The sequence below is a fragment of the Somniosus microcephalus genome, unplaced genomic scaffold, assembly GCF_052327205.1.
Source record: "Somniosus microcephalus isolate GS21.2 unplaced genomic scaffold, FLI_Smic_1.0 unresolved_chr1, whole genome shotgun sequence".
In the NCBI taxonomy this organism is placed as follows: domain Eukaryota; kingdom Metazoa; phylum Chordata; class Chondrichthyes; order Squaliformes; family Somniosidae; genus Somniosus; species Somniosus microcephalus.
The window spans coordinates 163,174,207-163,199,206 of NW_028225179.1; the positions used below are offsets into that span (position 1 = coordinate 163,174,207).

The 25,000-nt window shown below is 51.1% G+C and overlaps 1 protein-coding gene across 3 annotated transcripts in view; it reads right to left on the minus strand.

Moving 5' to 3' along the window:
• LOC147096439 (complement factor B-like) overlaps window positions 1-17,532 on the minus strand; it is a 94,487-nt gene extending 76,955 nt beyond the window's left edge. For all 3 annotated transcript variants that reach the window (XM_085975213.1, XM_085975214.1, XM_085975215.1), the window contains exons 1-3: window positions 17,324-17,532; window positions 14,767-14,949; window positions 10,836-11,009 (exon numbers count right to left, since the gene is read on the minus strand). In XM_085975213.1, coding sequence (XP_085831339.1) covers window positions 10,836-11,009; window positions 14,767-14,949; window positions 17,324-17,447 — 481 coding nt within the window. In that variant the 5' untranslated portion in view covers window positions 17,448-17,532. The remainder of the gene's footprint in view (window positions 1-10,835; window positions 11,010-14,766; window positions 14,950-17,323) is intronic.
• Between the last annotated feature and the right edge of the window lie 7,468 nt (window positions 17,533-25,000).

Genomic DNA, 25,000 nt, shown 5'->3' on the forward strand with positions numbered 1-25,000 from the left:
GCTCGCCCGCATCACCTGTCCAAGTCCATGATGGACATCAAAGTAAACGGCCACGCCACGACCTGCCTGTTCAACAGCGGAAGCACGGAGAGTTTCATCCATCCAGACACGGTGAGCCACTACTCTCTCACTGTCCGGCCAACGCGCAACCGGATCTCGATGGCGTCGAGGTCCCATTCTACAGACATCAGCGGCTACTGTGTTGTGACCCTGTCGGTTAGGGGCACGGAGTATAAACATTTTAAACTTCTCGTCCTGCCCCAGCTCTGCGCTGCCGTCCTACTAGGGCTGGATTTCCAATCCCACCTTCAAAGTGTCACTTTGGCATACGGTGGACCCCTCCCCCCACTCACAGTCTACAACCAGCAGCTTTTAAACCGCCCACCGCGTACCACCTGCGGCCTATCCACCCTCAAGGTCCCGCCCCCCTCCCTGTTCGCTAACCTCACCCGTGACTGTAAACCCGTCGCTACCAAGAGCAGGCGGTACAGCGCCGGGGACAGAGCTTTTATTAGCTCCGAGGTGCAGCGACTCCTGAAGGAGGGCATCATCGAGAGAAGCAACAGCCCCTGGCGTGCCCAGGTCGTAGTCGTTAAGACCGGCGATAAACACCGCCTGGTCATCGACTGCAGCCAAACCATAAACCGGTACACCCAGCTGGACGCATACCCCCTTCCCCGCATATCTGATATGGTCAATCAGATTGCACAGTACCGGGTATTCTCTACCATCGACCTTAAGTCGGCCTATCACCAACTCCCTATCCGCCCTGAGGACTGCCAGTATACCGCCTTCGAGGTGAATGGCCGCCTCTACCACTTCCTTAGGGTTCCCTTCGGCGTCACCAACAGGGTTTCGGTCTTCCAAAGGGAGATGGACCGGATGGTTGACCAGAACGGGCTGCATGCCATGTTCCCTTATCTAGCTAATGTCACCATCTGCGGCCGCGACCGGCAGGACCATGATGTTAATCTGGAGAGATTCCTCCGTACGGCCCAACGGCTGAACCTCACCTACAATAAGGAGAAATGTGTGTTTAACACCTCGCGCCTTGCCATCCTCGGCTGCGTAGTAGAGAATGGAGTCATCGGCCCCGACCCCAAAAGAATGCGCCCCCTCATGGAGCTTCCCCTCCCCCACTGTCCAAAGGCGCTGAAGAGAACCCTGGGGCTCTTCGCCTACTATGCCCAATGGGTGCCCAATTATGCGGACAAAGCCAGACCCCTCATGAAGTCCACCTCCTTCCCCCTGACGGCAGAAGCATGCGCAGCCTTCTCCCTCATAAAGGGAGACATTGCTAAGGCCACAATGCACGCGGTGGATGAGTCTATCCCTTTCCAAGTGGAGAGCGATGCATCCGACTTCGCCCTAGCTGCAACCCTTAACCAGGCGGGGAGACCTGTGGCCTTCTTCTCAAGGACCCTCCAGGGCCCTGAGATCCGACACTCTTCGGTCGAGAAGGAGGCCCAGGCGATCGTGGAGGCAGTACGATGCTGGAGGCATTACCTGGCAGGCAAACGATTTACCCTCCTCACCGACCAGCGCTCGGTCGCTTTTATGTTTAATAACAAGCTGAGGGGCAAAATCAAGAACGACAAGATCTTGAGGTGGAGAATCGAGCTCTCCACCTACGATTATGATATCTTGTACTGGCCTGGTAAACTGAACGAACCCCCAGATGCTCTATCACGAAGTACATGCGCCAACGTGCAAATTGATAGACTGCAGACCCTCCACAATGACCTCTGCCACCCCGGGGTCACCAGACTTTACCACTTCATTAAGGCCCGCAACCTGCCCTACTCCATCGAGGAGGTCAGGACCATGACCAGGAACTGCCAAACCTGTGCCGAATGCAAACTGCATTTCTTTAGGCCGGACAGAGCAAGCCTGATCAAGGCCACCCGCCCCTTCGAGCGCTTGAGCATCGATTTTAAGGGGCCCCTCCCGTCCTCTGACTGTAATCTGTACTTCCTCAACATTATTGATGAGTACTCCCATTTCCCCTTTGCCTTCCCCTGCCCAGACATGGCCAGTACCACGGTCATCAAATGCCTGAACGACCTCTTCGCCTTGTTCGGGTTCCCGAACTATATACATAGCGACCGGGGGTCATCCTTCATGAGCGAGGAACTTCGCCAGTTCCTACTAGCGAGAGGTATTGCTGCAAGCAGGACCACCAGCTACAACCCCCGAGGGAACGGCTAGGTGGAAAGAGAGAACGCGACTGTCTGGAAGGCCGTTCTCTTAGCCTTAAAGTCTAAGGGCCTCCCAACCTCTCGCTGGCAGGAAGTCCTCCCGGCAGCGCTGCATTCCATCCGGTCACTGCTTTGCACGGCCATTAACGCCACCCCCCATGAACGAATGTTTGTTTTCCCCAGGAAGTCGACTACGGGAACCTCGCTACCAACATGGCTGACTTCTCCGGGGCCCGTCTTGCTGCGAAAGCACGTGAGGGCCCATAAAATGGACCCCCTGGTCAAGAGGGTGGACCTCCTGCACGCCAACCCCCAGTACACCTATGTGGCATATCCAGACGGGCGGGAGGACACAGTCTCCTTACGAGACCTCGCACCCTCGGGCACCCCTGAGACACCACCGTTACCCCCCACCACCCCCACAAATCCAGCCCAGGTAGACGGCATGCCGGAACCCCACGAGCCTTCGCCGACCACGCAGACACCAGCATTAACATCGGATACTGCACCACCGCCGCCGCTGCTGCGCCGATCAGAAAAGCTTACGAGGCCTCCGGACAGACTGACATACCCGAACTGGTAGTACACTTCACCCCGCCGGACTCAAATTTAAACAAGGGGTGAATGTGGGAAACCACTTTTATCGTTCACTATCGTTACACTATAGTTATCACTGTTTATATCGTTACACTATGGTTATCACTGTTTACACTGTTGTATCACTACACAAGGTCACCTCTTGCCACGCTGTTATACCTGGGCTGACCACAGCTGACTCCGCCCATGGCTCCGCCTGCTTGCCCAGGTATAAAGGTGGTCGACTGGCTGGTATTCCTCCTTGTTGGATCCGATCACCCACGAGGATGGGCTCTGTTATTTAGCCAATAAAAACCTATAGTTACGAACTTAACTCGTCGCTTTTCATGAACTGAATTGATAGGTATATCAATACGATAATATTAAAGTACTAATCATGAAGAATCTATGTGCGAGCGTGATCTTGGGCCTGGATTTCCAGTGCTACCACCAAAGCATCACGCTCAATTACGGTGGATCCCAGCCGCCCCTCACAGTGTGCGGTCTGGCTACCCTGAAGGTAAAGCCGCCTTCGCCATTCACGAACCTTACCCCTAACTGCCGGCCAATAGCGACCAAAAGCAGGAGGTACAGCTGGGAGGACAGGCGGTTTATCGCGACCGAGGTAGACAGGCTCCTGAAGGAGCGCATTACTGAACGCAGCAACAGCCCGTGGCGCGCCCAAGTGGTGGTGGTAAGGGGTAGCAAGAAGAAACGGATGGTGATCGACTATAGCCAAATGATCAACAGGTACACCCAACTAGACGCCTACCCGCTACCCCGCATATCAGAAATGGTGAACCAAATCGCCCAATACCGGGTGTTCTCCACCATCGACCTCAAGTCAGCGTACCACCAGCTCCCTATCAGACCAGAGGACCGCCCGTACACCGCCTTCGAGGCGAACGGACGCCTCTACCAATTCCTCAGAGTCCCCTTTGGGGTGACGAATGGGGTCTCGGTCTTCCAGAGGGAGATGGACCGCATGGTCGATGACCACCACTTGCAGGCAACCTTCCCCTACCTCGACAACGTCACCATCTGCGGTCACAACCAGCAGGATCACGACTCGAACCTCGAGAGGTTCCTGAAAACCGCACAAAAACTCAACCTCACCTACAACGAGGACAAGTGCGTTTACAACACCACGCGCCTCTGCATACTAGGCAGCGTGGTGGAGAATGGGGAAATCGGACCAAACCCCGACCGATTGCGCCCCCTACGGGAGCTGCCCCTGCCCAACACTCCCAAAGCCCTGAAAAGGTGCCTGGGGTTATTTTCTTATTATTCCCAATGGGTCCCCAACTACTCCGACAAAGCCCGCCCCCTCTTGAAAGCACCCTCTTTTCCACTCTCTGCTGAGGCCCACGCCGCCTTCAAAAGCATTAAGCGGGATATTGAGTGGGCCACGCTACAGGCAGTGGACGAGAACACTCCCTTTCAAGTGGAAAGTGATGCGTCTGACTTTGCCTTGGCGGCCACCCTCAACCAGGCGGGGCGGCCCGTAGCTTTCTTCTCGAGGACCCTCCAGGGGCCCGAGATCAGACACTCCTCCGTGGAAAAGGAGGCCCAAGCCATCGTGGAGGCAGTGCGCCACTGGCGCCACTACCTAGCCGGCAAACGCTTCACCCTACTTACCAACCAGCGGTCGGTAGCGTTTATGTTCAATAATAAACAGAGGGGGAAGATTAAAAATGATAAGATTCTTAGGTGGCGGATCGAGCTCTCCACCTTCGATTACGACATCATTTACCGGCCAGGGGCCCTTAACGAATCCCCCGACGCCCTCTCACGAGGGATGTGTGCCAGCGCCACCGGGGATCGGCTACAGACCCTCCACAACGACCTCTGCCACCCAGGGGTCACGCGGCTGTTCCACTTCATAAAGTCCCGCAACTTACCCTACTCGATTGAGGAAGTTCGGTCTCTGACCAGGAACTGCCGCACTTGCGCTGAGTGCAAGCCTCGGTTCTACCGCCCAGATAGAGCCCACTTAATCAAAGCTACACGGCCCTTTGAGCGGCTCAGCTTAGATTTCAAGGGCCCCCTCCCGTCCGTCGACCGCAATGTTTACTTCCTGAACATTGTGGACGAATACTCCCGTTTCCCATTCGCCTTCCCCTGCCCAGGCATGACCAGCGCCACGGTCATTAAATGCCTCAACAGCCTGTTTTGCCTGTTCGGTATGCCGAGCTACATCCATACGGATAGGGGGGCGTCCTTCATGCGTGAAGAGCTACGCCAGTACATGCTGTCCAGGGGGATCGCCACTAGCCGTACCACCAGCTACAACCCCCGGGGTAACGGTCAAGTGGAGCGAGAGAACGGGACAGTATGGACCGCACTGTCGGAGGGGCAGTACTGAGGGAGCGCCGCACTGTCGGAGGAGCAGTACTGAGCAAGCGCTGCACTGTCAGAGGAGCAGTACTGAGGGAGCGCCGCACTGTCAGAGGGGCAGTACTGAGGGAGTGCCGCACTGTCAGAGGGGCAGTACTGAGGGAACGCCGCACTGTCAGAGGGGCAGTACTGAGGGAGCGCCGCACTGTCGGAGGGGCAGTACTGAGGGAGCACCGCACTGTCGGAGGGGCAGTACTGCAGGAGCACCGCACTGTCCGAAAGGCAGCACTGAGGGAGTGCCGTACTGTCGGAGGGGCAGCACTGAGGGAGTGCTGCACTGTTGGAGGGGCTGTACTGAGGGAGTGCTGTACTGTCGGAGGGACAGTACTGAGGGAGCGCCGCACTGTCGGAGGGACAGTACTGAGGGAGCGCCGCACTGTCGGAGGGGCTGTACTGAGGGAGAGCTGCACTGTTGGTGCGTCAGTACTGAGGGAGCGCCGCACTGTCAGGGGGGCAGTACTGAGGGAGTGCTGCACTGTCGGCGGGGCAGTACAGAGGGAGCGCCGCACTGTCGGGGGGGCAGTACTGAGGGAGTGCTGCACTGTCGGAGGGGCAGTACTGAGGGAGTGCTGCACTGTCGGAGGGGCAGTACTGAGGAACGCCACACTGTCGAAGGGGCAGTACTGAGGGAGCGTTGCATTGTCGGAGGGGCAGTACTGAGGGAGTGCTGCACTGTCGGAGGGACAGTACTGAGGGAGCGCTGCATTGTTGGAGGGTCAGTACTGAGGGAGCACCGCACTGTCGGAGGGGCAGTACTGAGGGAGTGCTGCACTGTCGGAGGAGCAGTACTGAGGGAGTGCTGCACTGTCGGAGGGGCAGTACTGAGGGAGCACCGCACTGTCGGAGGAGCAGTACTGAGGGAGTACTGCGCTGTCAGAGGGACAATACTGAGGGAGCGCCGCACTGTCGGAGGAGCAGTACTGAGGGAGTGCTGCGCTGTCAGAGGGACAATACTGAGGGAGCGCCGCACTGTCGGATGGGCAGTACTGAGGGAGCGCCGCACTGTCGGAGCATCTTTCGGATGAGACGTTAAACCGAGGCCCCATCTGCGCTCTCAGATGGCACTATTTCGAAGAAGAGCAGGGGGGAGCTCTCCCCGGTGTCCTGGCCCAACAGTTATCCCTCAATCAACATCACTAAAAACATAAGAACATAAGAAATAGGAGCAGGAGTAGGCCAATCGGCCCCTCGAGCCTGCTCCGCCATTCAATAAGATCATGGCTGATCTGATCCTAACCGCCAATCCACTATCACAGAGCCATCTCCTGAATCTAACAGAATTAGACACACGAAATAGGAGCAGGATCGGGCTACCCACAGGGCCATGACCGATCCGAACCTAGACTCATGTTCAAATTCCTGCCCGCTCCCCGTAACCCTTAATTCCCTTTACTTCTAGGAAACTATCTATTTCTGTTTTAAATTTATGTAATGATGTAGCTTCTACAGCTTTTTGGGGCAGCATATTCCATGGACCTACCACCCTCTGAGTGAAGTAGTTCCTCCTCATCTCAGTTTTGAAAGAGCAGCCCCTTATTCTAAGACTATGCCCCCTAGTTCTAGTTTCACCCATCATTGGGAACATCCTCCCCGCATCCACCCGATCCAACCCCTTCACAATCTTATATGTTTCAATAAGATCGCCTCTCATTCTTCTGAACTCCAATGAGTAGAGTCCCAATCTACTCAACCTCTCCTCATATGTCCATCCCCTCATCCCCGGGATTAACCGAGTAAACCTTCTTTGTACTGACTCGAGAGCAAGTATGTCTTTTCTTAAGTATGGACACCAAAACTGTATGCAGTATTCCAGGTGCGGTCTCACCAATACCTTGTACAACTGAAGCAATACCTCCCTATTTTTATATTCTATCCCCCTAGCAATGAAAGCCAACATTCCATTGGCCTTCTTAATCACTTGCTGCACCTGCATACTAACCTTTTGAGTTTCGTGCACCAGGACCCCCAGATCCCTTTGTACTTCAGTACTTTCCAGTTTCTTGCCATTAAGATAATAACTTGCTCTACGATTTTTCCTGCCAAAGTGCATAACCTCACACTTTCCAGTATTGTATTCCATCTGCCAAATATCTGCCCACTTACTTAGCCTGTCTATGTCCCCTTGCAGGTTTTTTATGTCCTCCTCACTCACTACTTTCCCTCCCATCTTAGTATCATCTGCAAACTTTGATATGTTACACTCGGTCCCCTCCTCCAAATCGTTAATATAGATTGTAAAGAGTTGGGGACCCAGCACTGACCCCTGCGGAACATCACTAGTCACTGATTGCCAGTCTGAGAATGAACCATTTATCCCAACTCTCTGCCTTCTGTTAGATAGCCAATCCTCTATCCATGCCAGAATATTACCCCCAATCCCGTGATTTTTTATCTTAAGCAATAATCTTTTGTGTGGCACCTTGTCAAATGCCTTTTGGAAGTCTAAATACACTACGTCCACTGGTTCCCCTTTATCCACCCTATATGTTACTTCCTCAAAGAACTCCAGCAAATTTGTCAAACATGACTTCCCCTTCATAAAACCATGCTGACTTTGTCCTATTAAATTATGATTATCCAAATGTCCTGTTACTGTCTCCTTAATAATGGACTCCAATATTTTACCTACCACCGATGTTAGGTATGAAAAAACAGATTATCTGGTCATTATCACATTGCTGTTTGTGGGAGCTTGCTGTGCTCTAAATTGGCTGCCCCGTTTCCCACAATCCAACAGTGACTCCACTTCAAAAAGTACTTCATTGGCTGCAAAACACGTTGGGGCGTCCTGATGTCATGAAAGGCGCGATATAAATGCAAGTCTTTCATTCCAAAGGAATTTCCGTTTACATAATACCCTAAAATCAGTGCTTGTGAAAAAGATAATGGCGCACTACTCATGCACAAATGGCGTTTCGTTTAGATTCTGTTACTTTACTCTGCTTCTCAATTCTTATAACTGATTAGATGTTATTTTATTACGCTGTGATTTGACGGTGCTATGACTTGCTTCCTGGAGCATTCGGTACTTGTAGGGGCGGGAGGAGGCACAGGGCAGTTGGGCCGAATGGCCTGTTTCTGTTCTGCTAATTCCAGTTACCTCTATGTCATTCAGAATTCCACAAGCCCTGCATTGCCAGGGCGTTGCCGGGGTATTGCCCCAAAGTTTTGGAAGGGGCACTGAATCGAGGCTCCAGTCTGCCCGGTCTAGAAACATAGAAACATAGAAGATAGGAACAGGAGTAGGCCATTCGGCCCCTCGAGCCTGCTCCGCCATTCAATGCGATCAAGGCTGATCATCCAAATTCAGTACCCGGTCCCTGCCTTCTCCCCTTGATCCCTTTAGTCTTAAGAAATATATCCAACTCCTTCTTGAATATATTTAATGAATTGGCCTCAACTGCCTTCTGTGGTAGAGAATTCCACAGGTTCACCACTCTCTGGGTGAAGAAATTCCTCCTCATCTCTGTCCTAAACGCCTTACCCCTTATCCTTAGACTGTGACCCCTGGTTCTGGACTCCCCTGCCATCGGGAACAGCCTTCCTGCATCTAGTCTGTCTAGTCCTGTTAGAATTTTATAAGTTTCAATGAGATCCCCTCTCATTCTTCTAAACTCCAGCGAGTATAAGCCCAATCGACCCAATCTCTCCTCATACTTCATTCCTGCCATCCCAGGTATCAGCCTGGTGAATCTTCGATGCACTCCCTCCATGGCAAGAACGTCCTTCCTCAGGTATGGTGACCAAAACTGCACACAATACTCAAGGTGTGGTCTCACCAAGGCCCTGTACAACTGCAGCAAGACATCCTTGTTCCTGTACTCGAACCCTCTTGCTACGAAGGCCAACATACCATTTGCCTTCTTAACCGCCTGCTGCACCTGCATGCTTACCTTCAGCGACTGGTGCACAAGGACACCCAGGTCTCGTTGCACTTCCCCTTCTCCCAATCTATTGCCGTTCAGATAATAATCTGCCTTCCTGTTTTTGCCACCAAAGTAGATAACCTCACATTTATCCACATTATACTGCATCTGCCATTCTTCTGCCCAATCACCTAACCTGTCCAAATCATCCTGGAGTTTCTCGGCATCCTCCTCACAGCACACACGCCCACCCAGTTTTGTGTCGTCTGCAAACTTGGAGTCTATCCCATTGATTCATAGAAATTTAGGCCCCAGAAGGAGGCCATTCGGCCCATCGTGTCCGTGCCGGCCAACAAAGAGCTATCCAGCCTAATCCCACTTTCCAGCACTTGGTCCGTAGCCCTGTAGGTTACAGCACTTCCAGTGTATATCCAAGTACTTTTTAAAAGTGATGTGGGTCTCTGCCTCTCCCACCCTTTCAGGCAGTGAGTTCCAGACCCCCACCACTCTCTGGGTGAAAAAAGTTCTCAACTCTCCTCTGAACCTCCTTCCAATTACTTTAAATCTATGCCCCCTGGTTATTGACCTCTCTGCTAAGGGAAATAGGTCCTTCCCATCTACTCTATCTAGGCACCTCATAATTTTATACACCTCAATCAAGTCTCCCCTCAGCCTCCTCTGTTCCAAAGAAAACAACTCTGGCCGATCTAATCTTTCCTTATAGCTAAAATTCCCCAGCCCAGGCAACATCCTCATAAATCTCCTCTGCACCCTCTCTAGTGCAATCACATCCTTCCTGTAATGTGGTGACCAGAACTGCACGCAGTACTCTAGCTGAGGCCTAACTAACGCTTCAAGGACACCCTCAAAGCCTCCTTGAAAAAGTGCAACATCCCCACCAATACCTAGGAATCCCTGGCCCAAGACCGCACAAAGTGGAGGAGAAGCATCCGGGAAGGCACCGAACACCTCGAGTCTCTTCGCCGGGAGCAAGTGGGAGCCAAGCGCAAGGAGCGCACGTCGAGCCAAGCACCCCACCCACCCGCCCCTCCAACCACCGTCTGCCCCACCTGTGACAGAGACTGCAGGTCCCACATTGGACTCATCAGTCACCTGAAAACTCATTGTTAGTGTGGAAGCAAGTCATCCTCGGTTCCGAGGGACTGCCTGATGTAAAAAGACGACTGAGCACGTGGTTTGAGTATAAAACAAGGCTTTAATCAACTGTTTCAAAACCATGAGATTCTAGTTACATCACTAGTTCATGGTTACAGAAACATCCTGAGCAAGCTGGGCCCACGCCCGAGTATTTATACTCCTTGGACGGCGCCACCAGCTGGCCGCCCAGTGTTACTTCATGAGTCATGATAAGATTCATGACACTGCCTAAGAGAGTTTTATACAGTTCAAGCATAACCTCCCTGCTCTTGTATTCTGTGCCTCTAGAGGTTGGGATGGATGTTAAAGATCCCGCGGCTGTTACATTGTTATAGTATCACATCGTTAAATGGAACTGCTTTGGTATGGAACTACTTTGGTATGGAACTACTTTGGTATGGAACTACTTTGGTATGGTGTAGTTATATTGCTATGTGGCACACTGTGCACGGGCAGTGCACAGTGCAGCGTTGGACATCTTGTATCACTCCGCACCATGCGGCAGCACAGAAACAAAGCAGAAATACAGCTAAGTAAAAGCAGTAACTAAAATGAGCTAAAAGTGTCTGTATTATTTATAGTATAAGAACACAAGGAGACACAACAGTGGCACTATCTAAATACCAATGTTCAGACTCACGCTGACAGCTGGGCTCCGTGCCAGTCCACCCTGCCGTCTCCAGGCACTCCCGCCTGCTCGATCCCACCAGCACCAGGCTACTGCTGCAGCTGTACAACACCTTGTCACCGATTCCATAATTGGTCCCGGATTTCCTGCCTCCGGCGGGGATCCCGGGATGAGGGCAGTGTTGCGCTTAAAGAGATCGATAACTTGTTCAAGGCGAGAAGCAAATACCCGGCGTCCGTCACCGGTTCCAAACCCGCGGCAAACGCAGCGACCGGGGAAACCACCCCCCTCTCGGCGATTTCAAAAGGGGCGTTCAAATCGCGAGCTGGAATGACGCAATTTCCCGATAGGAAAAGCTCCCGGCGCACGCTGAGGAATGTCGCATTGGAATTTCTAACACAATTCCGAGCGCTTTCTGTTACACTCTTCCAATCTAATGGCCCGTCATTTCCGATCGGAGGCTTCCTGCGTGCGGACACCTCCTATTGGAATAAATCTACAAACTTACCTGAGGGCTCCCGAGGTCCGGACACTTCCATTCCTGGGCCTCTCCAAACTCAAAATGCGCAGAGGCCCAGGTATCCCAGGAGCACAGGCAGTTCGCAAGCATCCCTGGGATCACGTAGGCTGGGCCAGCCAATAGGAGAAGGGAATCACCCTTCATGTACTTGACAGATAGACCCGTCAAAAGTATGAATGGAGATCACTCCAAAAACACAGTAAAACATTAAATAATTTTTTTTTAAACCATCACGTTTTTAAAATGAGTTAATATTTTAAACAAAAATTTTTGGAAAAAAATAATTGAAGTTTTTTACGGGGCTAAAAATAAACTTACCTTTTTTTAAAAGTATTTTTTAATTATAAATGAGGGGGAAAAAATTCTTCTACTTTTTTCAACTTTTACCAGGCGTAGGATTTCCGACTAAAAACAAGGGCATATAAGGTAGCCAAATCTAGTGGGAGGATGGAAGATTGGGAAGTCTTTAAAAGACAGCAAAAAATAACTAAAAGATTGATTAAGAAAGGGAAGATAGGTTATGAAAGTAAATTAGCAAAAAATATAAAAAGAGACAGCAAAAGTTTCTATAGTTATATAAAAAGAAAAAGGGTGGCTAAAGTAAATGTTGGTCCCTTAGAGGATGAGACTGGGAAATTAATGGTGGGAAACATGCAGATGGCAAAAACACTGAACAATTATTTTGTATCAGTCTTTACAGTAGAGGACACTAAGAATATCCCAACACTGGACAAACAGGGGGCGGAACTAAATACGATTAAAATCACTAAGGAAGTGGTACTTGGTAAAATAATGGGACTCAAGGTGGATAAATCCCCTGGACCTGATGGCTTACATCCTAGGGTCTTGAGGGAAGTGGCGGTAGGGATTGTGGATGCATTGGTAATAATTTTCCAAAACTCACTGGACTCAGCAAAGGTCCCGGCAGATTGGAAAACTGCTAATGTAACACCCTTATTTAAAAAGGGTAGTAGGCAGAAGGCTGGAAACTATAGACCTGTTAGCCTAACATCTGTGGTTGGTAAAATGTTAGAGTCCATTATTAAGGAGACAGTAACGGGACATTTGGATAAACATAATTTAATAGGACAAACTCAGCATGGTTTCATGAAGGGGAAGTCATGTTTGACAAATTTGCTTGAGTTTTTTGAGGAAGTAACATACAAGGGTGGATAAAGGGGAACCAGTGGATGTAGTGTATTTAGACTTCCAAAAGGCATTTGACAAGGTGCCACACAAAAGATTATTGCTCAAGATAAAAAATCACGGGATTGGGGGTAATATTCTGGCGTGGGTGGAGGATTGGCTCTCTAACAGAAAGCAGAGAGTTGGGATAAATGGTTCGTTCTCAGATTGGCAACCAGTAACTAGTGGTGTTCCGCAGGGGTCAGTGCTGGGTCCCCAACTCTTTACAATCTATATTAACGATTTGGAGGAGGGGACCGAGTGTAACATATCAAAGTTTGCAGATGATACTAAGATGGGAGGGAAAGTAGTGAGCGAGGAGGACATAAAAAACCTGCAAGGGGACATCGACAGGCTAAGTAAGTGGGCAGAGATTTGGCAGATGGAATACAATACTGAAAAGTGTGAGGTTATGCACTTTGGCAGGAAAAATCATAGAGCAAGTTAGTATCTTAATGGCAAGAAAACTGGAAAAGTACTGTAGTACAAAGGGATCTGGGGGTCTTGGTGCACAAAACTCAAAAAGTTAGTATGCAGGTGCAGCAGGTGATCAAGAAGGCCAATGGAATGTTGGCTTTTATTGCTAGGGGGATGGAATATAAAAACAGGGAGGTATTGCTTCAGTTGTACAAGGTATTGGTGAGACCGCACCTGGAATACTGCATACAGTTTTGGTGTCCATACTTAAGAAAAGATATACTTGCTCTTGAGTCAGTACAAAGAAGGTTCACTCGGTTAATCCGGGGATGAGGGGGTGGCCATATGAGGAGAGGTTGAGTAGATTGGGACTCTACTCATTGAGATTCAGAAGAATGAGATGCGATCTTATTGAAGCATATAAGATTGTGAAGGGGCTTGATCGGGTGGATGCGGTGAGGATGTTCCCAATGATGGTGTGAAACTAGAACTAGGGGGCATAATCTTAAAATAAGGGGCTGCTCTTTCAAAACTGAGATGAGGAGAAACTTCTTCACTCAGAGGGTGGTAGGTTTGTGGAATTTGCTGCCCCAGAAAGCTGTGGAAGCTACATCATCAAATAAATTTAAAACAGAAATAGATAGTTTCCTAGAAGTAAAGGGAATTAAGGGTTACGGGGAGCGGGCAGGAAATTGGACATGAGTCTAGGTTCGGAATGGTCATGGCCCTGTGGGTAGTGGAGTGGGCCCAGGGGCCGTGTAGCCTTGTTCTGCTCCTACTGTGTTCTAATTCTGTGTTAGATTTCAGGAGATGGTTTTATTCCTGTTCCTGGCTGGGGTGGAGATCGCCTTTACAGAAGGTAAGTACTGGTAGAAAATATAGGGACAGAGTGATCTCCTGGAAGAAATTTCGATCACCTAGATGGGTCGGAGAGGAATTTCCCAGATTTTTTTCTCCCAAATTGGCCATTGGGTCTTTATCTGGTTTTTCGCCTCTCCCGGGAGATCACATGGGTTCGGGTGGATGCAGAGTGATAGAAGATTTGAGGTTAGGATCAGATCAGCCATGATCTTATTGAATGGTGGAGCAGGCTCGAGGGGCCGATTGGCCTACTCCTGCTCCTATTTCTTATGTTCTTATGTTCTAAAGGTTTTCTGCAGGCGGAGGTTCTCCAGAAAGTGGAACTCTCCCCCCCACCCCGCCCCTGCAGAGGCCCTTCTCTAGGGCAGGCATCCGATCTGTCAAGAGCATTCCTGACAGGTAGGAAGTGCCTGTTTTCAGCGCATGCGCTTGGCATGCCTGAAACGTATGAGGAGAGATTGGGTCGATTGGGCTTACATTCGCTGGAGTTTAGAAGAATGAGAGGGGATCTCATTGAAACTTATAAAATTCTGTCAGGCCTGGACAGACTAGATGCAGGAAGGATGTTCCCGATGGCCGGGGAGTCCAGAACCAGGGGTCACAGTCTAAGGATAAGGGGTAAGCCATTTAGGATCAGAGATGAGGAGGAATTTCTTCACCCAGAGAGTGGTGAACCTGTGGAATTCTCTACCACAGAAGGCAGTAGAGGCCAATTCATTAAATATATTCAAGAAGGAGTTAGATATATTTCTTAATGCTGAAAGGATCAAGGGGTATTGGGGAGAAGGCAGGGACAGGGTACTGAGTTTGGATGGTCAGCCATGATCTCATTAAATGGCAGAGCAGGCTCGAGGGGCCGAATGGCCTACTCCTGCTCCTATCTTCTGTGTTTCTAATCTTGAAGGCATCAATATCCTTGCGAACCAGAACACATCCAAGGACATGCCAAGGAATACTTACATCCTGCGTTGCAGATGGTAGTTGTTCCGTTCCATCTGCCATTCTTCATGCAGGCCCTGCTGTCCGAGCCCTGTAGCACATATCCATCGTAGCAATCGAACGTGACGGTTTCCCCAATGGCGTAGGAAGTATTGACCGGGCTGAACATGCCCCCTTCCAGTATCGGAGATGGACATCTAAACTCTAGAGAGATAGAAACAACTTAGAAAGGCTGAGCGGCCTCGTACTGACATCAGGTTTGAGCGAAACAGGTGCGTAGAAGGCTTTAAGTCGGCTTGAGTAGACTAGGCCTATAGAGAGTTTAGAAGATTGAGAGGTGATCTCATTGAAACATATAAAACTCTTAAGGGGTTTGACAGGGTAGACGCTGAGAGGTTGTTTTCCCCCTGGCTGGAGAGTCTAGAACCAGGAGTCACAGTCTCAGGATAAAGTGGTCGGAAGTTAGGACTGAGATGAGGAGGAATTTCTTCACTCAGAGGGTTGTGAATTGTAGGAATTCTCTACCCGAGAGGGCTGTGGAGGTTCCGTCGTTGAGTATATTCAAGGCGGAAGTCGATAGATTTTTGTGCTCTAAGGGAATCAAGGGATATGGGGATAGTTGCAGGAAGGTGGAGTTGAGGTAGAAGATCAGCCATGATATTATTGAATGGCGGAGCAGCTGGAGGGGCCGAAGTTCAGATCCATGCTCGTGTGCTTCTGAGCCATGGAGATCAGGGGAGGTTCAATCACTGAGTTATTTGGTCCCAAACACCGCAGCGATAGAGACATTACACTTGGCCTCATAGTTGGAGTTGGCCCGCGGAGGAGGGGCACTAGCCTGGGGGTTATTACGACCTGGTCATTCTATACAGTGAAACCCTGCACAAAGGTGAACCCGGTGTGGACATCAGGTGAGGAATCAACAGGCTCCAGCGCCAACCCACCAGCCCTCCGAGATCTCTGCGCTCCTCTAATTCTGGCCTCTTAAGCATCCCTGATTATAATCGCTCCGCCATTGGTGGCCGTGCCTCCTGTTGCCTGGGCCCTAAGCTCTGGAATTCCCTCCCTAAACCTCTCCGCCTCGCTACCTCTCTCTCCTCCTTTAAGACGCTCCTTAAAACCTGCCTCTTTGACCAAGCTTTTGGTCACCTGCCCTAATTTCTCCTTATGTGGCTCGGTGTCAAATTGTGTTTGATAATCATAGAAACATAGAAGATAGGAGCAGGAGTAGGCCATTCGGCCCCTCGGGACATGGTGCAAGTTAGGACCCGGGCATCAGAGTTTTGGATGAACTCAAGTTTACGGAGAGTGGAAGGTGGGAGGCCGATCATCCTGGTAATTGCACGATACAATAATAATGGAGTTGTTGACTAATAGCAATCAATCTCTATCAATGAGTCTACAACAAACCCAGACAATGAGGCGAGGAAAGCCCCCAGTGGTGAGCTTTGGGGGCTGTAGCTCCAAAGTCACCTGTTCCTCCCAAGCGCACTGCTCACTCCACGTCATGTCTCAAATTACTCAGATATTGGATCCCAAACCATTACTTTCTGAAAGAGTTCGACTAATAGAAACATAGAAGATAGGAGCAGGATGTAGGCCATTCAGCCCCTCGAGCCTGCTCCGCCATTCAATGAGATCATGGCTGAACATCAAATTCAGTACCCTGTCCCTGCCTTCTCCCATATCCCTTGATCCCTTTAGCTTAAGAATATATCCAACTCCTTCTTGAATATATTTAATGAATTGGCCTCAAATGCCTTGTGTGGTAGAGAATTCTACAGGTTCACCACTCTCTGGGTGAAGAAATTCCTCCTCATCTCTGTCCTAAATGGCTTACCCCTTATCCTTAGACTGTGACCCCTGGTTCTGGACTCCCCCGCCATCAGGAACATCCTTCCTGCATCTAGAGTCTGTCTAGTCCTGTTAGAATTTTATAAGTTTCAATGAGATCCCCTCTCATTCTTCTAAACTCCAGCGAATATAAGCCCAATCGACCCAATCTCTCCTCATACATCATTCCTGCCATCCCAGGTGTCAGTCTGGTGAATCTTCGCTGCACTCCCTCCATGGCAAGCACATCCTTCCTCAGATAAGGCGACCAAAACTGCGCACAATACTCAAGGTGTGGTCTCACCACATAATCGCTCCTGTGAAGGACCTTGGGATGTTGTACTACATTAAAACAAGTTGTTGCGGTGCCTTCCACAGTCTAGCCGTGCAATGGCCAACTCGCGGAGGCACGGGAGGTGTTGGCGCTCTACCCAGGGCAATGCTGGCATGGCGCCACAGAGACAGAGTTTGTGGGGGGGGGGGGAAATGGGGGACAGCGAGATGGCCCGCCCTCACTCACAGAGTAAAGAAAGTAAGAAGGAAGGCGACAAAGGGAAAAGGAAGGAAGTAGAAGAAGAAGGAAGAAGAAAGAAAGAAGAAGAAGGAAGAAAGAAGGCAGAAGGAAGAAGGGAGGGAGGGAGAGAAGGGAGGGAGAGAGAGAGAGAGAGAGAGAGAGAGAGAGAGAGAGAGAGAGGGAGGGAGGGAGGGAGGAAGGAAGAGAGGGAGGGACATGAGGGTGGCTCACCTTTGCAAATGGGCGTGGTGTGTCGGTTGGTCAGCTTGTACCACTGCCCGGTCCTCCGACAACTCGAGCTGGACACCGGGTAGGGGTAGTGTGTAACGGGACACTCGAACGTCAAAATGCTCATCACCTCGTTACCATTCGACTTCTTCACCTGGCCACCGATTATGCGGATGTTGGGATCACAGGTTATGTTGACTGGAGGTTCATCTTCTCCTGCAATGATATTAATGAGTGTAACTCCACAAAGGGTGAGGGGAAGGGGGGGGGTGCAGATGGGAGGCGGGGGGGGGGGGAGATTATATCTCGCTGCCCTCTGGTATCTTGACCTCCAAATGGGTGCAGGAAAGAAACTCGGTTGGCTGATTGGCTATGCACATTTATGCCATCCACTCAAAACATCACAGCTAATAAATCAAGTGATTTGATTGGTTCTCAACTAGAAGAGGGACCCCCGCCTGGCCCCACCCCCCCGCCCCATTATAGGGAAGGGGGGGAGAGGGAGTGGGGAAGAGAGGAAGGGGGAGAGAGGGGAGGGGGAGAGAGGGAAGGGGGAGAGAGGGAAGGGGGAGAGAGGGGAGGGGGAGAGAGGGGAGGGGGAGAGAGGGAAGGGGGAGAGAGGGAAGGGGAGAGAGGGGAGGGGAGAGAGGGGAGGGGGGAAAAGGGAAGTGGAGAGAGGGAGGGGAGAGAGGGAAGGGGAGAGAGGAAAGGGGAGAGGGGGGAGGGGAGGAGGGAGGGGAGGGGAGGGGAAGGGAGAGAGGGGAGGGGAGGGAGGGGAGGGGAGGGGATGGAGGGGAGGGGAGGGAGGGGAGGGGAGGGAGGGGAAGGGAGGGAGGGGAGGGGAGGGAGGGAAGAGGAGGGAGGGGAGGGAGGGGAGAGAGGGGAGAGAGGGGAGAGAGGGGAGAGAGGGGATACAGGGGAGGGGAGAGAGGGGAGACAGGGGAGGGGAGGGGAGGGGAGGGGGAGACAGGGGAGGGGAGGGAGGGGAGACAGGGGAGGGGAGGGAGGGGAGACAGGGGAGACAGGGGAGGGGAGGGAGGGGAGACAGGGGAGACAGGGGAGGGGAGACAGGGGAGGGGAGGGAGGGGAGGGGAGAGAGGGATGAGGAGGGAGGGGAGAGAGGGAAGGGGAGGGTGGGGAGAGAGGGAAGGGGAGGGTGGGGAGAGAGGGAAGGGGAGGGTGGGGAGCGAGGGAGAGGAGAGAGGGAAGGAGAGAGAGGGAAGGGGAGAGAGAGAAGGGGAGAGAGAGAAGGGGAGAGAGGGAAAGGGGGAAAGAGGAAAAGGGGAAGAGGGAAAGGGGGAGAGAGGAAAAGGGGGAAAGAGGAAGGGGAGCGAGAGAACGGGAGAGAAGGAGGGGAGAGAGGGAAGGGAGAGAGGGAAGGGAGAGAGGGAAGGGAGAGGGGGAAGGGAGAGGGGGGAGGGGGAGAGAGGGAAGGGGAGAGAGGGAAGGGGAGAGAGGGGGAGAAATAGAGGGGGAGAGAGCGAGGGGAGAGAGGGAAGGGGAGAGAGGGAAGGGGAGAGAAGGAAGGGGAGAGAGGGAAGGTGTTGTGTATGTACCTTTAAGAGAATAACTGGTCTCAGACTGCAATACCGGCAGTGACCACCCCTGTATAAAAGGCGCTAGAGAGCCTCTGTTGGGTAGTTTCGTTGATGCCTTTCACCAGTAAAGTTCTGTTTGTTTCTCTCCTGCTAGTCCGTGTCTCAATCATTCACGGACCTAACACTGGCGACGAGGTAGAAAGAACTTACCTGCAACTCAGCAGCAGCTCCGACGACGTTGAAGGTCGGAAGGAAAAAAAAAGAGTCCATTGAAACTCGAGGAACGGGCGTCGACCGTCAATCATCGGGTTCAAGGCTTTGCAGGAGCGACTTTCCAGAGCCAGGCTGGGTTCCTCGGTCCGTGGTTTCCCAGCTAATCGGGCTGGTGGCAGGTAGTGCTCTGATCCTTCCTGGGCTGCAAAGGGGCCGGGCAGCGAGTCGGGAAGCAAGGAGAGAGAGAGAGGGTGGAGCATACAGGGCGCGGCCGGTGTTTCGAAGCTGGGCAGCGTTCGGACCTCAGAAGAGGGAGGGAAGTGTTCCAGAGGGTCCGCTCCACGATGGGAAAATAATAAAAGTAAAAGAATACGCGCAAGAAACCGTGGAAAGCAGCGCTAACAACAGCGGGGAAGAAGGAAAAGCGCGGGAGGCACCATTTTGTTAAATCAGAGAAGAAGGCAAAGCGCGGGAGGCGCCATTTTAGATTTGCAAGATGCCGAAGACTGGCTGTATCACTGCTTTTGATAATACATTAGAGGACTGGACCACGTATGTGGAAAGAGTCGAGGTATATTTCGAGGCAAATGAAATAGCGGAGGGGAAAAAGGCATCAATATTGCTAAACGTAATGGGCGCTAGAACGTACGGCCTATTGCAGGACCTGATTACTCCAGCCAAATCGAAGGCGAAGAGTTTTAACGAAATTGTTGCTGTTCTACAGGAGCACTTAAACCCTGCACCACTGTTGATAGCAGAAAGATTTAAGTTCCACAGGAGAACTCAGTACAAAGATGAGAGAAATGCTGAGTATCTTACGGAACTACGCAAGCTATCAAAGCACTGCCAGTTCGGAGCAGGACTGGCAGATACCCTACGGGACAAATTTGTCTGTGGACTCCTGAGTGAAGGAACACAGAAGAAGTTACTCGCAGAAAAAGAGCTGACGCTAGATAAGGCTTTCAGCGTGGCAGTATCGTATGAAGCAGCAGCCAGGGGAGCTGCAGAAATTCAACAAAAACCACAGGAATACGGCACCCACGAAATGACACGGGGATTTGCAAAATGTTATCGCTGCAGCAGAACTAACCATGACCAGAAGGACTGCTGGTCCAAAGACAAAATATGCAGACAATGCGGGAAGATTGGACACATTGCACGAGTTTGTAGGTCTGGGAAGAAGACCAGCGACAACAAAAAGGCTACTAAGGAACCGTACAAGAAAGTACAAAAGATGACGGACAGTAGTTCTGAAGACCAGATGAGCGATAGTGAATCCGAGAACAGGAGATTAAGCTGTCTCAAACTTCACAATGTAATCACAAAAGAGGATCACCGAACCATTTGGGTCACCCTCACGATAGCAGGGTCCCAAGTTAAAATGGAATTGGATACAGGATCAGCGCTAACCGTCATGAATCGACGAGACTATGAGCGGCTATTTTCACACATACCCTTGAGAGAGACATCCATCGTCTTGACGACGTATACGGGGCAAAAAGTATACCCCAGAGGAAAAATAAGGGTGCCTGTCGAATACAATGGCAAGAAAATACGGAAATTGTATCTCTACATACTGCCAAATGGTGGACCACCGTTATTGGGACGGGAATGGATCAGGAAGATAAACTTAGATTGGCATTCCATTCATACAATGATGGTGGACGGTAAAAAAGATAAAGACATCACTCCTGGACGATTGTCAACAATCTTAGCTAACGCCAAAGAGGTATTTCAACAAGAACTGGGCACGCTTAAAGGCGTAACCGCCTCGTTAAAAATAGAAGAGAATGCAGTACCCAAGTTTTTCAAAGCGAGACCGGTACCATATGCAATTCGTCCAGCCGTCGAGGCAGAGCTGGAGAATCTGGAGAAGGCGGGCGTGTTGTCTAAGGTCGACTGGAGCGAGTGGGCAACACCCATCGTTCCTGTCATGAAAAAAACATTAAGCAATAAGTCCGGAGAGCCAAGGAAGATTCGCATCTGTGGGGATTTCAAGGTGACGGTGAACCCTGTCCTTCACACAGTACAATATCCTCTTCCAAGGATAGAAGACATCTTCGCCTCACTGTCTGGAGGGAAGCGTTTTACAAAAATTGACCTAGCACAAGCATATTTGCAGATGGAGGTTGAAGAGTCCTCTAGGAAGTATCTCACGATAAACACTCACAAAGGTCTTTACCAATATCATCGATTGGTATTCGGAGTAGCATCGGCTCCGGCGATATGGCAAAGAGCGATGGAACAAGTCCTGCAAGGGATTCCGGGGACTCAGTGTTACTTGGACGACATCCTTGTGACAGGTGAAGATGACAGTGAACACCTTAACAACCTAGAACAGGTGCTCACTAGACTACGGGAACATGGGCTGCGAGCCAACCGCCCCAAGTGCGAATTTTTTAAGAAACAGATATCGTATTGTGGCCACGTGATTAATGAAGAGGGGTTACATAAGTCCCCTGACAAAATTGAAGCGGTTGTTAAGGCCCCAGCGCCTGAAAATGTGTCGCAACTGAGGTCATTCCTCGGGTTGGTGAATTACTATCATAAGTTTTTGCCGAATTTGTCGACAATTCTGCACCCACTGAACGCCCTGCTACGAACGGGGGTAGCATGGAAATGGAGCGATGATTGTAAACGTGCTTTTCAGAAGAGTAAGGACTTAATCACTTCGAAGGAAGTATTGGCTCACTACAACCCAGCACTGCCAATCAGGCTGGCGTGTGATGCGTCTCCCTACGGCATTGGGGCGGTACTGTCACATAAATTCCTTGATGGTTCAGAGAGGCCGATAGCTTTTGCGTCACGCTCGTTAACTTCTGCCGAGCGTAACTATGCCCAGATTGACAGAGAGGCCCTCAGCCTAGTGTGGGGGGTGAAGAAGTTTAATCACTATCTGCACGGTCAAAAATTTACTCTACTAACCGATCATCAACCTCTTGTCTCCATTTTCAACCCTCAGAAGGGCGTACCGATAATGACAGCACAGCGGCTGCAGAGATGGTCCCTTTTCCTAGGGGCACACCAATATGATATCGAGTACAGGGGAACTAAACAGCATGGAAATGCTGATGGATTGTCACGTCTACCGTTGCCGACGGTGGAAGAAGAAGACCTTGCAGTGGATCCAATGGAGTTATTCCACTCGACCATAGTCGAATGTCTCCCTGTGACGAATGCAAACATAGAAAAGGAAACACGGAATGACCCGACACTATCACGGGTCTATGATTTAACGGTGAAGGGATGGCCAGCACATGGCGAACCACTGCTGCCAGCATTTTCGCCGAGAAGAGAACAGCTGTCAGTGTGCAGAGGAACCTTGATGTGTGGATCCAGAGTAGTAATTCCACCTAAGTTGACGGATAGAGTGCTCAATGAGCTTCATGAGGGTCATCTGGGTGGGGTAAAAATGAAGAGCTTAGCCAGAGCGTTTGTGTGGTGGCTGGGAATCGATAGAGAAATCGAAGAGATGACCAAGAGCTGTGCAGGATGCCAGAAGGTCCAAAACGCCCCACCACAAGCTCCTCTGCATCCATGGGAGTGGCCCTCATCTCCATGGCAAAGGGTGCACATTGATTTTGCTGGTCCCTTCATGGACTCGATGTTTTTAATTGCGGTGGATGCACATTCAAAGTGGCCAGAGGTAATAAAAATGTCCTCAACCACCACGGAAAAGACTATCGCAGTTTTACGAACCATATTCACCAGGAATGGGCTGCCTGAACAGATTTGCTCTGACAATGGACCAGAGTTTGTGTCTGAAGAGTTCCGGAGGTTCTTAAAGAACAATGGTGTTAAGCATTACACATCTGCCCCATATCATCCAGCCACTAATGGATTGGCTGAGAGGTTTCTCCAAACATTCAAGAAGGCTATCAAGGCAATGTGTAATGAAGATATACCCCTACAACACAAGGTGGACAACTTCTTGTTTGCCTACCGGAATGCGACACATGCGGTTACCAACCAAACTCCAGCCATGATGTTCTTCAATCGAAGACTACGATGCCGCTTGGATTTGGTTAAGCCAAACGTCCGAAGAGATGTGGAGAACAGGCAGTTTCAGAATATGAATGAAAGGCCGACCAGGAGTTTTAAGATAGGTCAACCAGTTTTAGCCCGGGACTACCGCACTGAGAAATGGCAGCCAGGAACGATTTGTACACGACAAGGACCTCTCATGTATACCGTGGACGTTGGGGAGAGCATTGTAAGACGCCATGCTGACCAGATTCTAGAGTCATTGGAAAACGTCAACTCCACACCATGATCTGATACACCTGGTAATGAAATCGACGTTCCAATTGCAGCTACCACAGAACCGGTAATATTGGAAGTAGATGAACCAAACAACGACATTGATTCCGACTCAACATTGCCAGAAGAACCTGATACCCCAAAGAGGCGTTATCCAGACAGAATCAGGAAGCCTCCTCAAAGACTGAACTTACAATTGCTTAAACTTAACCAATGTATCTAGCAACAGTAATTGTGATTGTAATTCGTTATCATTAGTGTTAAGAGAATGTTATGTACTGTTTATCTAAAAGGGGAGGAATTGTTGTGTATGTACCTTTAAGAGAATAACTGGTCTCAGACTGCAATACCGGCAGTGACCACCCCTGTATAAAAGGCGCTAGAGAGCCTCTGTTGGGTAGTTTCGTTTATGCCTTTCACCAGTAAAGACTTGTTTGTTTCTCTCCTGCTAGTCCGTGTCTCAATCATTCACGGACTTAACAGAAGGGGAGAGAGGGAAGGGGAGAGAGGGGAGAGAGGGAAGGGGAGGGTGGGGAGAGAGGGATGGGAGGGAGGGGAGTGAGGGAAGGGGAGAGAGGGAAGGGGAGAGAGGGAAGGGGAGAGAGGAAAGGGGAGAGAGGAAAGGGGAGAGAGGAAAGGGGAGAGAGGAAGGGGAGAGAGGGAAAGGGGAGAGAGGGAAAGGGGAGAGAGGGAAGGGGAGAGAGGGAAAGGGAGAGAGGAAAGGGGAGAGAGGGAAAGGGGAGAGAGGGAAGGGGAGAGAGGGAAGGGGAGAGAGGGAAGGGGAGAGAGGGAGGGGAGAGAGGGAAGGGGGAGAGAGGGAAGGGGGAGAGAGGGAAGGGGAGAGAGGAAAGGGGAGAGAGGAAAGGGGAGAGAGGAAAGGGGAGAGAGGGAAGGGGAGAGAGGAAAGGGGAGAGAGGAAAGGGGAGAGAGGAAAGGGGAGAGAGGGAAAGGGAAAGGGGAGAGAGGGAAGGGGAGAGAGGGAAGGGGAGAGAGGAAAGAGGAGAGAGGGAAAGGGGAGAGAGGGAAGGGGAGAGAGGGAAGGGGAGAGAGGGAAGGGGAGAGAGGGAAAGGGAGAGGAAAGGGGAGAGAGGGAAGGGGAGAGAGGAAAGGGGAGAGAGGAAGGGGAGAGAGAGAAAGGGGAGAGAGGGAAGGGGGAGAGAGGGAAGGGGGAGAGAGGGAAGGGGGAGAGAGGGAGGGGAGAGAGGGAAGGGGGAGAGAGGAAAGGGGAGAGAGGAAGGGGAGAGAGGGAAAGGGGAGAGAGGAAGGGTAGAGAGGAAAGGGGAGAGAGGAAAGGGGAGAGAGGAAAGGGGAGAGAGGGAAGGGGAGAGAGGGAAGGGGAGAGAGGAAAGGGGAGAGAGGAAAGGGGAGAGAGGAAAGGGGAGAGAGGGAAGGGGAGAGAGGAAAGGGGAGAGAGGAAAGGGGAGAGAGGAAAGGGGAGAGAGGGAAAGGGAAAGGGGAGAGAGGGAAGGGGAGAGAGGGAAGGGGAGAGAGGAAAGAGGAGAGAGGGAAAGGGGAGAGAGGGAAGGGGAGAGAGGGAAGGGGAGAGAGGGAAGGGGAGAGAGGGAAAGGGAGAGAGGAAAGGGGAGAGAGGGAAGGGGAGAGAGGAAAGGGGAGAGAGGAAGGGGAGAGAGGAAGGGGAGAGAGGAAAGGGGAGAGAGGGAAGGGGGAG